Genomic DNA, 12,786 nt, shown 5'->3' on the forward strand with positions numbered 1-12,786 from the left:
TTATGTAATATTTGTGTTTATTTATTTCCAAATTAATATTTATATATTTTATATTGCATACATTTTGGTGATTATTCATTCATTCAGTGCTTTTTGTGTAATGAATGCATTCTTATTTAATTTAATTTCGAGTTTGTGACCACTTATGCATGTTGTTAGTTTCTATAAGTATTTAAATTAATTTGATTGCATTGCTGTTTTGGTGTATTGTGATACATTTGGCGACTTTTAGCTAATTTGGCCACTCTTTGGAAGCATATTTTAAGCAAGGATAACATATTTTCGAAGCTTCAGGAATGATTTTACCCAAAGTTTCGAGAAGCCTGCGAAATGCCATATTAATATGGCTTTGAGAACCGGGAGGAGTAAGTTGCTAATTAGCTGTGACAGTCAGCGGTTAAATGAGTTAGCTATATTGCGTTATAGAGTTTACTCTGATTTTGAAAATCTATGGTATTTCTCATGCGCTAAGGAGGAATTATATATAATCTGTGTTCTCACTAGACTATTTATTTTGCTGTATTTACTTATAGTTATAATAAATTAACACTTTTTTCCTGCCCATCTGGAATGATTACTTAAAGGAATATTCACTAACTCGTAGATAGCAACAAATGAAATTAAAATTATAGATTTCTTTGAATGCCAATGATTAGGAAAATGGAAGAGCATCTGAATTGTGAAAACGATAACTTCAAGTTATGCGGAAATGATAAATAGAAGTGAATGCCACTGTGATGAGAAAAGAGAAAGCTGCGAATGCCGACGAAATCCATTGACAGAAATGCAGCTGAGATAAGAAAGGAAGCAGCTGAAATAAAGTAGAGTATTGCCGTTGTACAAGAGGAAATTGTAAGTGTTACGAATGAGAAAATAGTTGCTATAGAAGAAAAATTTGTAAAAGTATTACAGAATGTAAACCAAGAAATCGCCCGTGTCACCGAAGAAGTTTCTTTGGTGAACAAGAAATTCACATACTAGAAAAGAAATTTCCGGAACCGGCTTTATCAGTAAACAGATTTTCTGTACATACTTTCATGACTGATGCTGTGGCTCATCCTGCTATAAACGACATTCCGGTATATTCATCTCATGCTATAATTCTTCGTATGATAGAAAATCGTAGTGGAATGCATACAAAATGTAATCTGAAATGATTTCGCAGGCAAACAGTGAGATCTCAGTCACCAAAGTCTTATTGTTTGGCTGCTTCTTTGTGGGGATATGCTGCTGATATCTTATGGACGTATTCAGTCTGAAAACGGTTACATGCTGGAGCTTTATTTAATGCTGTAGAATTGCAGTTTGGGGAAAAATTTGACAGATTATCACCGGTTGAAGCTTAAAGGCCGCTCAACAAAATGCAGGAAAGTGTCTTCAAGAACTAGCGACTGATACTGAAAATTTAACTCAAGTGGTCTTTCCAGATACTGCACTCAGGAAATTAAAGACACGCTGAATCTCTAATGTTTTGTGGCTGTATTATAGAATCTATTATAGATTCTGATATACAACAGACACCCCGAATAGCGGACAAAGAAGATCTGAAGCGTGTTCTTGTGTATTCCATGAAAGTGAAGGCTGTGTGAAAAGCTAGAAGAGACTTTCGTCCTGTGAGGGGTATAAACAGCGCAGAAGGGTCGTCTAGAGAGTGGTGACGGGGCTGACGAAAAGACTGAAGGCAAAAGAAGGACTCAAGGAAACCGTAACAATGAATTAAAATATTGGAGTTGCGACAATGAAGGACATTTAAGAAGGCAGTGTCCTGTGAGTAAAGGAATCGGTAACATACGATAGAGTAGAAATAAGTGAAAACAGAAAATTCAGATGGCAGTGATCTACAGATGTCAGCATTTCACGGCGCAAATTACGGACTTAAATGTTGAAGGAGAAACAAATGGATCGCCTTGCCGCCTGACTGTAGATACTGTGCAAACGTAACTATCTTATCAGTTGATGTAGCCAGGTAAATGAACAGAAATCTGCTGCATACGGCTCCAATTTTGAGTCTACGAATTATGAACGGAAAGAAAATATCAGTGTACTGAAATTTAGATGTGTACATTAAATTTGAAACCTGTTTATATGAGTATGCAGTCTCTGTATCTGATATAACAGATCCGTGCATCATTGGAATCGGGTTTTTTTTTTTTTTTTTTTTTTTTTTTTTTTTTTTTTTTTTGAAGAAATGCGGACTTTGTTTAGACAACAAAAATAATGAACTGGACATCTTTAATAAAGAAATATTTTGGAGTAGATTTTGGAATAGATGAAAATAAAGTGAATAGTTACAGAATAACTGCTCACGATAATATTATTTTCATCACTAGCTTACTGCTAAAACTCAAGAGAACCTACACCATAGGAATTACTGATTTTATCGCATGATAATACCCTGAATGGAATTTAGACCACAGCGACCACTTCACATGCTCTCTTTCACTATAAGACTGGCTGATATTTTTTATTTATTTCGGTATATAAAGGGCATTTTAGTTTTATGCTTTATAACATTTCAATAGAAAACTTAAAGGAATCGTGCATTTTCCGAAATGCCGTGCTGGTGTACGTTTATGCAGTGTAATCACTAATAAACTTTAAAGGCTTATTGGAGGTGCTAAGGAAGCAAGAATCAGGGAAATATTCATAATGTTTTAGCAACTTGTTACTCTAGGATCTCCAATAATTGTTATTCGGTGTGCTACATTTATTCAGATGCAATTTATAGGCTTGTTTTAAGGTGACTTTGAGCCCAAGAATCGTGAACGGACTTCACGGTTCCTTAAGAAGGCTTTTTAACGGAGTTAATCTCATGTATTCGGCAAATATGTCGCTCTTGGAATTTTTAATATCATTATCGCCTAGAATGTTCATTTGCTCTATGCATTAAATGCACAGATACTCAATTTTATCTGAAAAAAATTTCTTTCCCCCCTCTTTTTTTCGTCTTGGAGCCGTACTTAGCGCACGTTTCTTGGGATTAAAATTCCGCTAGTATAAGCGGAGTTCAAATGTTCGCTGAATGGGCATATTCGAGTGATACACTAAATTTACGGCGCTATACCTCAGACGGAACAAACGAATGCAAAGAGTTAAAAATTGTAGTTTATGGTTTTGTCTAAATTTTATTAAATTTCCCAGCATTTTAACCTAAACTTGACTGAAGGGAATAAATTAATAATTTAGGTCGCTATTTATTTCAGAATTTAAAACAAATTCAGTATAGGTAATAAATAACACGAATTAACAAAAAAAGTATCAAAATATAACATTACCGTACAGCCAGGCTACTCCAATTGCTTCAAAAAGAGCAGAAAATAGCAAAGAAATGCTAGCAGAATAGTTATCGAACCAGTGCATTGTATAACCACCGCCCTGAAAATAATATAATCATTCTCAAAGAAAGGTATTTGGTACTTTTAATAATAGATTATGATGACAGAAGTAAAGTTTTTAGATTTCAGTCTAACGTGATCATCTAATTGAGAAATAAATGATTTCACATTTAGTTAATGCAATATTTACGTATTATTTGATAATAAATCAAAAGGTGTCAGTTTCATCATATTTGCGCATAAAAAGGTAAGTCGTATTTTTAACTACTTACTTCTTAATAACATGACAAATTGAAATTCTGCAACATGGTGTAAAATTTTTAGTTTACCTTTTCAACTATGAGATTACGTATTATTTATGAGAAACAATACTTGCATATTGCAAACTGAGCTATTTGAAAATAATATATAAATGTAATTTTTAATAATGCTATTAATGTTTATACCATTTAATCTATTTGACGACTAATATTTATGCAATTAGCACAGTTAAAAAGAGATGTTTCTAACGCTTATTATGTACCACAATGATAGAACTTTTATATGGCGTTGTTATATATATATATATATATATGTTAATACTTTCGATGGAAACGTATGACACTTACCTGCCAATATTGCTGTTTTGCATACAATAAAACTCAACTATTTAAAAAATTGAAATTGTTTAAAATATATCTCTTGAAATATCTAATGTATTCCTGAAATGCAAATAAATAGATTTGTTTCATAAGAATTTTCATTCATTGCAATTTTCTCAAAATCTACATCTTTGAGTTTTATATGAAATATCTAAAACTGTGTTTTGCATTTGATTTGCTTTCAACTATTTTCTGTCGGACCTACAGTTAAGAAAATAGGCTTTGTGTTAGAAAATACTGTTTTTCTATTTAGTGTTTATTATTGCATGTTGTATTTTGTTATAGATAAAATATAACAGATGTTACGATAAATATAATTTTTGATTCACATGTAAGTTAAATAACGCAGTATATACATTATTATTACTATTATTATTAAATATACCTTAGTTTAAACAGAAACATCGGATTACTATACTGTATTTGCAGTGTATTGCTTCACACTTGAATACGGACAAGCTATTGCTTATTTACAACTTTAAAATTGAGCACACGTTTTAATAGTAACATCTTATTAACAAAACAAAAAGAAAATTGCAATCAACATAATAATTAATCATCGTTTCCATATGATATTAGCTTTCAGAATTCAATTAGATTGTCCAAAAGAAAACAATGCTTTAAAACAGTAGTTCTGTTTATTATTTTTGAGGGAATTCTTTATAAAAATAACTCTTGAAACATAATAAGACATTCGTGACAAACTAAGAAATATTATGTGAAAATTATTTTTTTCAGACTGTAATCATTGTACGTTTAAGCATATATTGCTGCAATGGATAATGTCAGTACTCTATTGTTTATAACAGTTCGATGACTAATATAACAATCTACTCAATAAGATACTATTTTTGATGCTAGGTTTATATCTATACGTGCCCAAAACTTAAAAAGATGAACATTATTATGCGACGTTACTAAGTTAGAATCCGATGAATAAAGACGTTACAATTTGTATAATTAAAATACATGAAATAGGTACCCGATTGAATATACGCATCTCTAATTCTTCTGTTTAGAGTCACGTAGTAACTGAAAATCAGATTAAACAGAAATTGGCACTGTGAAAGAACTACGTTTGTCAGAAATTCTAAAGTGAAAAAAATCTACAAACCTGAAAAATTTTCCATATGTCAAAGATATCCGCTTTACAGAAAATAGGATTATAGGATAGTTGGAAAATTTTGAACTTCGAAAAATGCTATTTCATCTAGTCTAGGTAAATAAATGTGTCTAGTTTTGGGCAGCATTTTGATTTAGCAGTGATTGTGTCTAGGTTTAGGGCAGCATTTTAAACGACAGAAACATTTTTCATGCGAATCACCATTCACTGCCTACGGCTGTACAAGAAGACTGATATTTAGCGGTAACAAGGAAAAGCAGTTGACGCTACGAGGTCAGCTAATTAGTAATCCTTTTTTACTGTAACATAGGAATGAGGATGGGCCGTTCCGTGGCCGTTCCAGGTGTCGGTTTATCTGGTCTGGAGCTAAGGCGTACCAGCGGAAAAGTGTACAAAAAAAGTATCATTAAGGCGTGGGCCTACTTCATTACTGAACTGAACTGCAGGCGCTGGAAATGGCTACATAAAAGACCACTGCAATTGTGAAACAGTTATTGAATACCATGCTCTTTTGTTCCGTAATGCCATTAGCGAAGTATTCCTTCTGTAAGTTAATGAGGTTATAGTTACCTCATTAAGCAACAGAAGAAGAAATTCCCTGGAAGAATTTCCCGAAACCCACTCTAAAATAACACTGCCTGGATATTTGATAAGCATTTTTCATCCATCACCCAACTTTTTTCACTTATACCCAATTCCTCTGTGGAAGGCGTTTTCAAAAGACCTATTACTATGGCTTTGATTTGTTATATGCAAATGACTGTTGGTTATTATTTTGTATTATATATTCGGAAACAAATAGCTTGTCATGTTTTTTCCCATTCTCATATAGTTGTTTCATTGCAAAAATGTTGTTCATTCTTAAGTTTTGTATGTATATTACTTAAATGTTTCCCTTTTAAAGTCCATGAATATTTAACGTTTAAGTTTTATTAAAAATGATTTCATTTGGCCTATACTGCTAAATTAATTACTTGATCATTTTGCAACATATAGTAGATTAAAAAATGTTTTAAGTACGGAAATATAATTCAAACTATACCAGAAGTAAAACTATGTTATAATCCTATCCATCCAAAACTATGTCATAAACGTTTTGATTTCTCTGTTGCAGATGACCAAAAAAAGCGGTGAAATTTTTATTTGACTTAGGATAATGCATAATGTTCACTTGATCTCAATTTAATTAGCAAACCAGGTGCCCGTGAGAAAAAAACAGTGCAAAACAGCTGACATGTCCCGAATCTTCTCTTCAAGCATCCTACGGAAACGTCGTTCATCGATTGAAATTACGGTCGCAGCGAAACACCGCTAGTACCATGTAAGGGGAAATAATAAATAGGAAGCGTCACAAAGGACTTTAGATCTGCATCCGAGATAAATTGCGGTCCCGTCTCTTGTGATCACGTCCTCCTTTTATTGGGCAAGAATAACGATTCAATTAAAGGTCGCTTGGAGTTAGTTATTTTACGCGGAGATGAGTGTTCAATGCTCTTTACACATTTATTCGTTGTTTTTCTAAGATGTTGCAATTCTGAAGATTTAACAACGTATGGGTTATAAAACATAAATATTCTGACGTCGGAAAGTTTTATGTTAGGCCAATAGATAAATTTTATTAAGATGGAATAGCTTTCTTAGCTGGGAATATGGATCTGTATTTCAGCTTATTTTCATAATGCTGCCATTGTAAAATGTAATTTTATTGATTATTGCGAATTAATCAATTCAGCGACAGATTAGGATTGTGAGATATATACCGCAGCTTATGAGGCATGAATCATGAAATTTATTTACACAACAATGATGAACTGAATTTTAGAAGTAGTAAAAGCAATATTTTTACAGAATTTATTACACTTGATATAAAACGGTATATTGCTTGGTCTTTCTAAATCTCAATTGAAATATCACAAACTACTTCTATTGAAAACGACAGAAAACTACTTTAATAGCATATAAAATACAATAAAAAATTAATTTGACGATAGTATTACATACAACAGAATAAGACCGATTTCCATGTGAAATTATAAATCAGTTTCAACAAAGTTATTCAGAATTTCAGTTTTCCCAATGTTATGATAAGAAGTCTTTGTTTCTGTTATGTGGTAAAGAATGTGAATGCTAATGTTTATGATACTCCAGTTAACTAATAACACAATCATATTTTCATCAGCTTAAAAACGATCAGATTTATTAGTGCAAAACAAACTATCGGGTTCCTATCTTAAATTCAAAATATTAAGGAAAGTAAAATCTTCAAAACTGATTTCCTTAAGCATAGATTGAAGTTATTTCCTTCAAACTAGAATTTTAATTTGTATATTCGAAATAAATTGAAAACTATATTCTCATAGAGAGAGATGAAACAAGCTTGTTAATGAATTTAAATTCGTAAGATTTTACATTATAAATTGTTTCCTTTACTGGTCATATTTACAGTGTAAAAAGTAAATAAAGTAATTTGGGTTATAGAAAATCAGAAAAGTTCATACAGATATTAATAACTAATGGTTTAAATCACAATTACTTACTCTCGTGACGTTGATGAGAGCCATGCTAAATGAAGTGAAGAGAACAAATGAGGTAAATACTTCTCGACTGTACTTCCAGCGTTCGAAGAAGTCTCTAAATTCGTCCATCAGACCTGTGATTACTGATTCTAAACCTCCCATCTGAAGAAAAGGAGCGACAATAAGATTCACACATAATAGCATATGTAATAGATAGTATCATTTGTTAGAAAATTTTTTAATTGTTGCTATGAAGTATTTAAGTTTCGCCTTGTTTAAATGAAGAAGTATTTATTCAAAAGTACTTATTATCAAATTAATTTTACAGTAAAAAATTATTCGAGCCATTTTAAGTAATTCGAATTGCTTATGATGAAAAGACTAGGGCATTTTCAATGCGCGAGTGCTTCCCAGTATTTTTTCCTTTTATATTTTTTCTTTCTTTCTTTTTTTTAATAAAGATTCAATAAGTGTCTTGATTTCTGGTTCTATTAATTATTATTTAAAAATTTCACTTCATTACAGAAAAATTATGCCGAAAGAAAATTAGAATAAGCTATTATGTATAAAATTTCATGATATTCTTGCCATTTCATCTTTCTTTTTTGATAAACTTACACACGAATTCAAAATAACTGCGCATACAGATATAAACAGAAATTTCGAAAATAGTTTTTAAGAATGGCTAGTACGTATTATTTACATTATAATTTTGGTATTAAATGTTTCATAATCGGCAGACATTTTTTCTACACTTTCGAATGAAGAAATATTCGCTGTTTAGACAATTACAAGCCCAAGCAGCGACAACTTGCGCCACCAAACTTTAAATGTTACCCCAAACTTAAAAAAGTTAAATGCAACTTTCTAAGATTAGGGGCAGGGATTTAGACATTTAAAGAAATTCTAGTACCTTTGTAAGGTTTATCTTAATTTTTTAACAGTTATCTTTAGTTAAAGCTACTTTCCTATTTCTACTAATTTCAGCTTACAGTTTCCTACCAAAATGTGTTTTTAGAATCGCAGTTAATGTAAATGAGTAAGAGCGGTATTTAAGTCGAAGTTCCACTGACTTTGTTAGAGAGCCAGATATTCTGACAAGCGCGCGTTTGGCTTTTGGGCTACACTCTCTCTAAGCTATTATTACGCTCGGTCGTATCTCAGGCCCTTAATAGCTTCGCCAGTTTAATACATATTTAGGGATACATATTATTAATAACTACTTAAAAAGATTGATAGCTTCGGATATATCTTTTTAGTTAAGATTTAGTTAAGTTTTACTTAAGCCCAAGTGGAGGCTTTGAAGGAGCCATCTGTTAACTTCTTATTTTGAGAAATAAAGGGTAATTAACACTTCTTAAGTTTTACGTATCTGTTTCTAAACTAAAGCGATTGTTCGCTTAAGTGTTCACGAGGTTCCTACACACTTAGCTGTTAGATAAAAGGTTAGAACCCCACAGCCTTTAAAATTATCAAAATATACGCCTGTTTGTGAAATTACAATCCCACAAAGAAATCATTAGAATAGGAAAAAAAAAAAAAAAAAAAAAAATTATTCCATATATAACTTGTAGTGATACCGAGAAAAATTTAAATTACGGAGCAATACGAAAAATATCGAATGCCCAAACTCAGTATTTAATGAAGCCCCCATGCGTTGCAGTAAGAGCTCGTACTCGTCGTCGTATTAAATCAAACAGGTTTTTGAATATATACTTAAAGAATTCATTCTATAGTGCTTCTATCAGATCCAAAACTGATCACCACTGGCTGCGAGGTGAATTTCACGAGCGACTGCTGGCCCATGAAATGAGATGACCTTGATGCGGCAATTGTTGGTAACAGGACCTTGAGTTCTTAGCAGAAGAGATCGCCCATCATATCCAATGATGCCCCAGACCATCATGCTAGACGATCGTCCAGTATTCTTGATAATGTATTTTGTGAGATGGCATTCTCTCCTACGCTGTTTAACGCGTACTCTACATCACTGTAGTCCAAACTGAAAACGCTGTGATACCCGTCATCATTCCAGCAGCTTTGTTATGATCCCACTGCAGCCGCAGGCGTCGATGATTTTTCAAAGGAAATCCTGCGCAAACGAATGCACGCAAAAGAATACAAGTAATTCTAAAGAGGTTAATCACTTCTAGCGACAGTCCCTGCTTTTCTGAGAAACGAGATTCTGGTAGCACTGTTTTAAACGGGAGAATTCCTAGAAAAAAGAGCCCCGATGGAAGCAAAGTCCCGCCTAGCTACGGAAACGATGTAGTGGCTACGCGGGATTTTTTTACAAACCACACAGAAAATGTCTTGGCTGGAGCTCTGTTCCGGTAGAGATCAACCAATCAGACGAAAGTTCTGCTTCTGAAGGATCACGTGATCCCAATCTAAGCGATAATCGATTACTGTTTGCGTTCAAGTCTTTCTAGTAAGTGAAAATGCTATGTAGGTTTCCTGGAAATGTGCGGGTTCTGAGCATTGTCACTTTCGACGTCTAGTCCCGCGTAGCCGAAACATAATGTGATAGAGACTTAAGTATAACAGACGTCCATGAACTATTAAAGCTGACAATGAACACATGTAGCAGTGCTACAGCATTGCGCAAATTATCGAGATGAAGCTTCTTGCTCCATCACAGTTATGCGGATGAGGTGTCTGTTGATGCAACATTTCGTTATCCATTCTACAACATTCGTTATACTCTAGTTCTACACACACTTCACTGATGAGGCATTATGCCCCAACTGCGATTTTTTAACGATAGAAAAATCCTCTTTATCGCAAGCCATCTATTCTTCTCTTTCGAGCTGCGTAACTTGCTTGTATTGATCTCTTTGTCATAGATAAGACGTAGAGACTTCTGATGAAACGTTTACTGCTGGCAAAAAACAAACGCTATTTTTAACGTTTTGTTACGGTCTCCAGTTCATATGATTAGCAAGGTAATTTGTAGGGAGCAGTTCAGCCCAAAGCATACGTTATTACCCTGAAATTCTAATCATTTGCATAGCCTACTTTGCAGAGCATTCCTTGTAATTTTCAATTTATTCGAGTCATTCATTCATGGTTTCGCAGTTTTTACAAACAAGAGTATAAAATAATTGCTTGCAGTGGACTACGCGAAGATAATAAATTCTTGTGGAGGCTCCTCACAAGTCTCAATCTCGAGGTCGACGCCAGATAAGTATGTTGTTAACAGGCGTGAGATGACACGCTCTGAAACTACAGAAGCAATGACTTGTTCAGTACTGCCTTTTGATTTTCAGGGATATTGTCAGCCAATAATTTTAAAGCACATGTAATATCGTCTTCAACTATAAAGCGCACCACGGAGGCAATTAAATGTACGCACTTCTGAAAGATAACAAAATACTGCTTTTATGTATGTAATATTAATTGTTAATGTGTTCTTGATATTGTTAATAAATCAAGTTCAATGCAGCAGTAGCACACTCAGCTTAAACAACATGCAAACAAACCACTATTTCCTCCAATGGATTTGCCGACTCACACTTTTGGACATCCTAAGTAAACTGCAGTGAGTTATGGAAGTGAGTTATACAATACATGAGTTATGGAAGTCGAATTACAGATACGCTTTAATAAATACTGTGATGTTCCTCTTACTGTATATTATTAAAATCAAATTTGAATATAGCAAAGCACACGTGGGCTATTTGTCTAAAGGAAGAGATGTCTTCTTTGAAGATATGGACCTCAAATGTATAATGTAAATACGAGCCATTTCTACTGAAAATTGGCTCGTATTTACATTATACATTGAAGGATAGTAAAGAAAGGAAAGTAAATGCATAAAAATGTGAATAATAATAATGATGCATAATTATGCCCTATCATATAGATAAAGGCACCACCATAACAAACACCTTCATAACGGTCTTCTCTGCCTTTGTGGCAGAGATTTTATCTAAGTGACTTATATAAAATTGACAACTTCTTCAAAATGATATCTCTTTTTAAGTCTACCGTTATAAAACATTTACTATCCTGTACCTAGATAATTATTGTTTGCTAAATCCAAAATTATCTGCCATTCATTGTTTATTAAAGAGATTAATCAAATAACACACTGAATAATTTTTATAAACGCTAGTTTAAATGTTTTCTCTTACCGCACTGTCCAGACCAAGACTGAGCAGCATGATGAAGAAGAGAACTGCCCAAAATTGACCTCCAGGTAAGGTTGCGATAGCCTCCGGGTACACTTGGAATACTAATCCGTGACCATCAGTAGCCACGGTGTTGATAGGGACATCATGCTTATGAGCCATATATCCCAAGAAGATGAAAATGACGAAACCGCTGTAGAAGCTTGTGAAACTGTTGATAGCCGTCGTTAAAAGACAATCCCTAGTGTATATGTGATTAACGATGAAATTATGTAAACATAAATTATTGTAAATTATTGCTATTATAATAAGGAAATAATAAATTGTTTCCACATATCAAATATCAACACAATTTAACTAGAATAATTAACCATAAGCTTAAATCTTTCTAAGAAGTCTTTTTATGGACATAGTATTTAGGGAAAGAGCGCAATAACGAAACAGTAACGAATTTACGATAATGCATTACAGTGCAATAACATATTTACAAGAGTGAAGACGCAGCTTCATAGATTTGACCACCAACTCATTTAGTTAATTATGAGACAAAATCGTGGATTTATGTGTTGAAACGACTTAACCAAAAGCATGCTTTTAGATGGTGTGAACTGATATTTTTATTTAAAAAGTGAAGTGGTGGTGAAGTAATATTATTGTAACAGTTCGAACAGTAGACCTGCGTACTGAAGATCCTTGCGAACATGAGTTTTATGCGAGAAAATTAATGTACTGAGCTCTGTTTTCTGTATTTTCAAAGAGGCCTTAAAATGGTGTTATCTTCATCTTCAGTGAAGTCAAAATGACTGGTCTTGAGTACTGTTAATGGATGAATTCAAATTCAGTTAAAATAATGATTTTGGATATATTTACATCTAGGGAGAGGCTGAAGCATGCAGTTCCCCCACTGCATATACGTGAAAGACATTATTTCTAAAATGGCTGTTTATTTGCTTGGGAAAGAATCGTGAGAAACGGCCGTACCCAAGCTTACATCTATGACAAAGTTTCTGGATAAGCAGGTAAAGTTCTGAGTCCCCA

At 33.3% G+C, this 12,786-nt stretch overlaps 1 protein-coding gene across 7 annotated transcripts in view; it reads right to left on the reverse strand.

The window, feature by feature from the left end:
• The window catches only part of LOC118186983 (sodium-dependent dopamine transporter-like), a 388,447-nt gene that overhangs the window by 25,314 nt on the left and 350,347 nt on the right, over positions 1-12,786 (reverse strand). For all 7 annotated transcript variants that reach the window (XM_085811464.1, XM_085811463.1, XM_085811465.1 and 4 more), the window contains 3 exons: positions 11,752-11,989; positions 7,637-7,777; positions 3,276-3,375 (listed from right to left, as the gene is read on the reverse strand). In XM_085811464.1, the coding sequence (XP_085667590.1) occupies positions 3,276-3,375; positions 7,637-7,777; positions 11,752-11,989 (479 nt within the window). The remainder of the gene's footprint in view (positions 1-3,275; positions 3,376-7,636; positions 7,778-11,751; positions 11,990-12,786) is intronic.

Source organism: Stegodyphus dumicola, chromosome 2 (assembly GCF_044657685.1).
Source record: "Stegodyphus dumicola isolate Sdum_Otavi_A_Nest chromosome 2, ASM4465768v1".
Lineage (NCBI taxonomy): Eukaryota > Metazoa > Arthropoda > Arachnida > Araneae > Eresidae > Stegodyphus > Stegodyphus dumicola.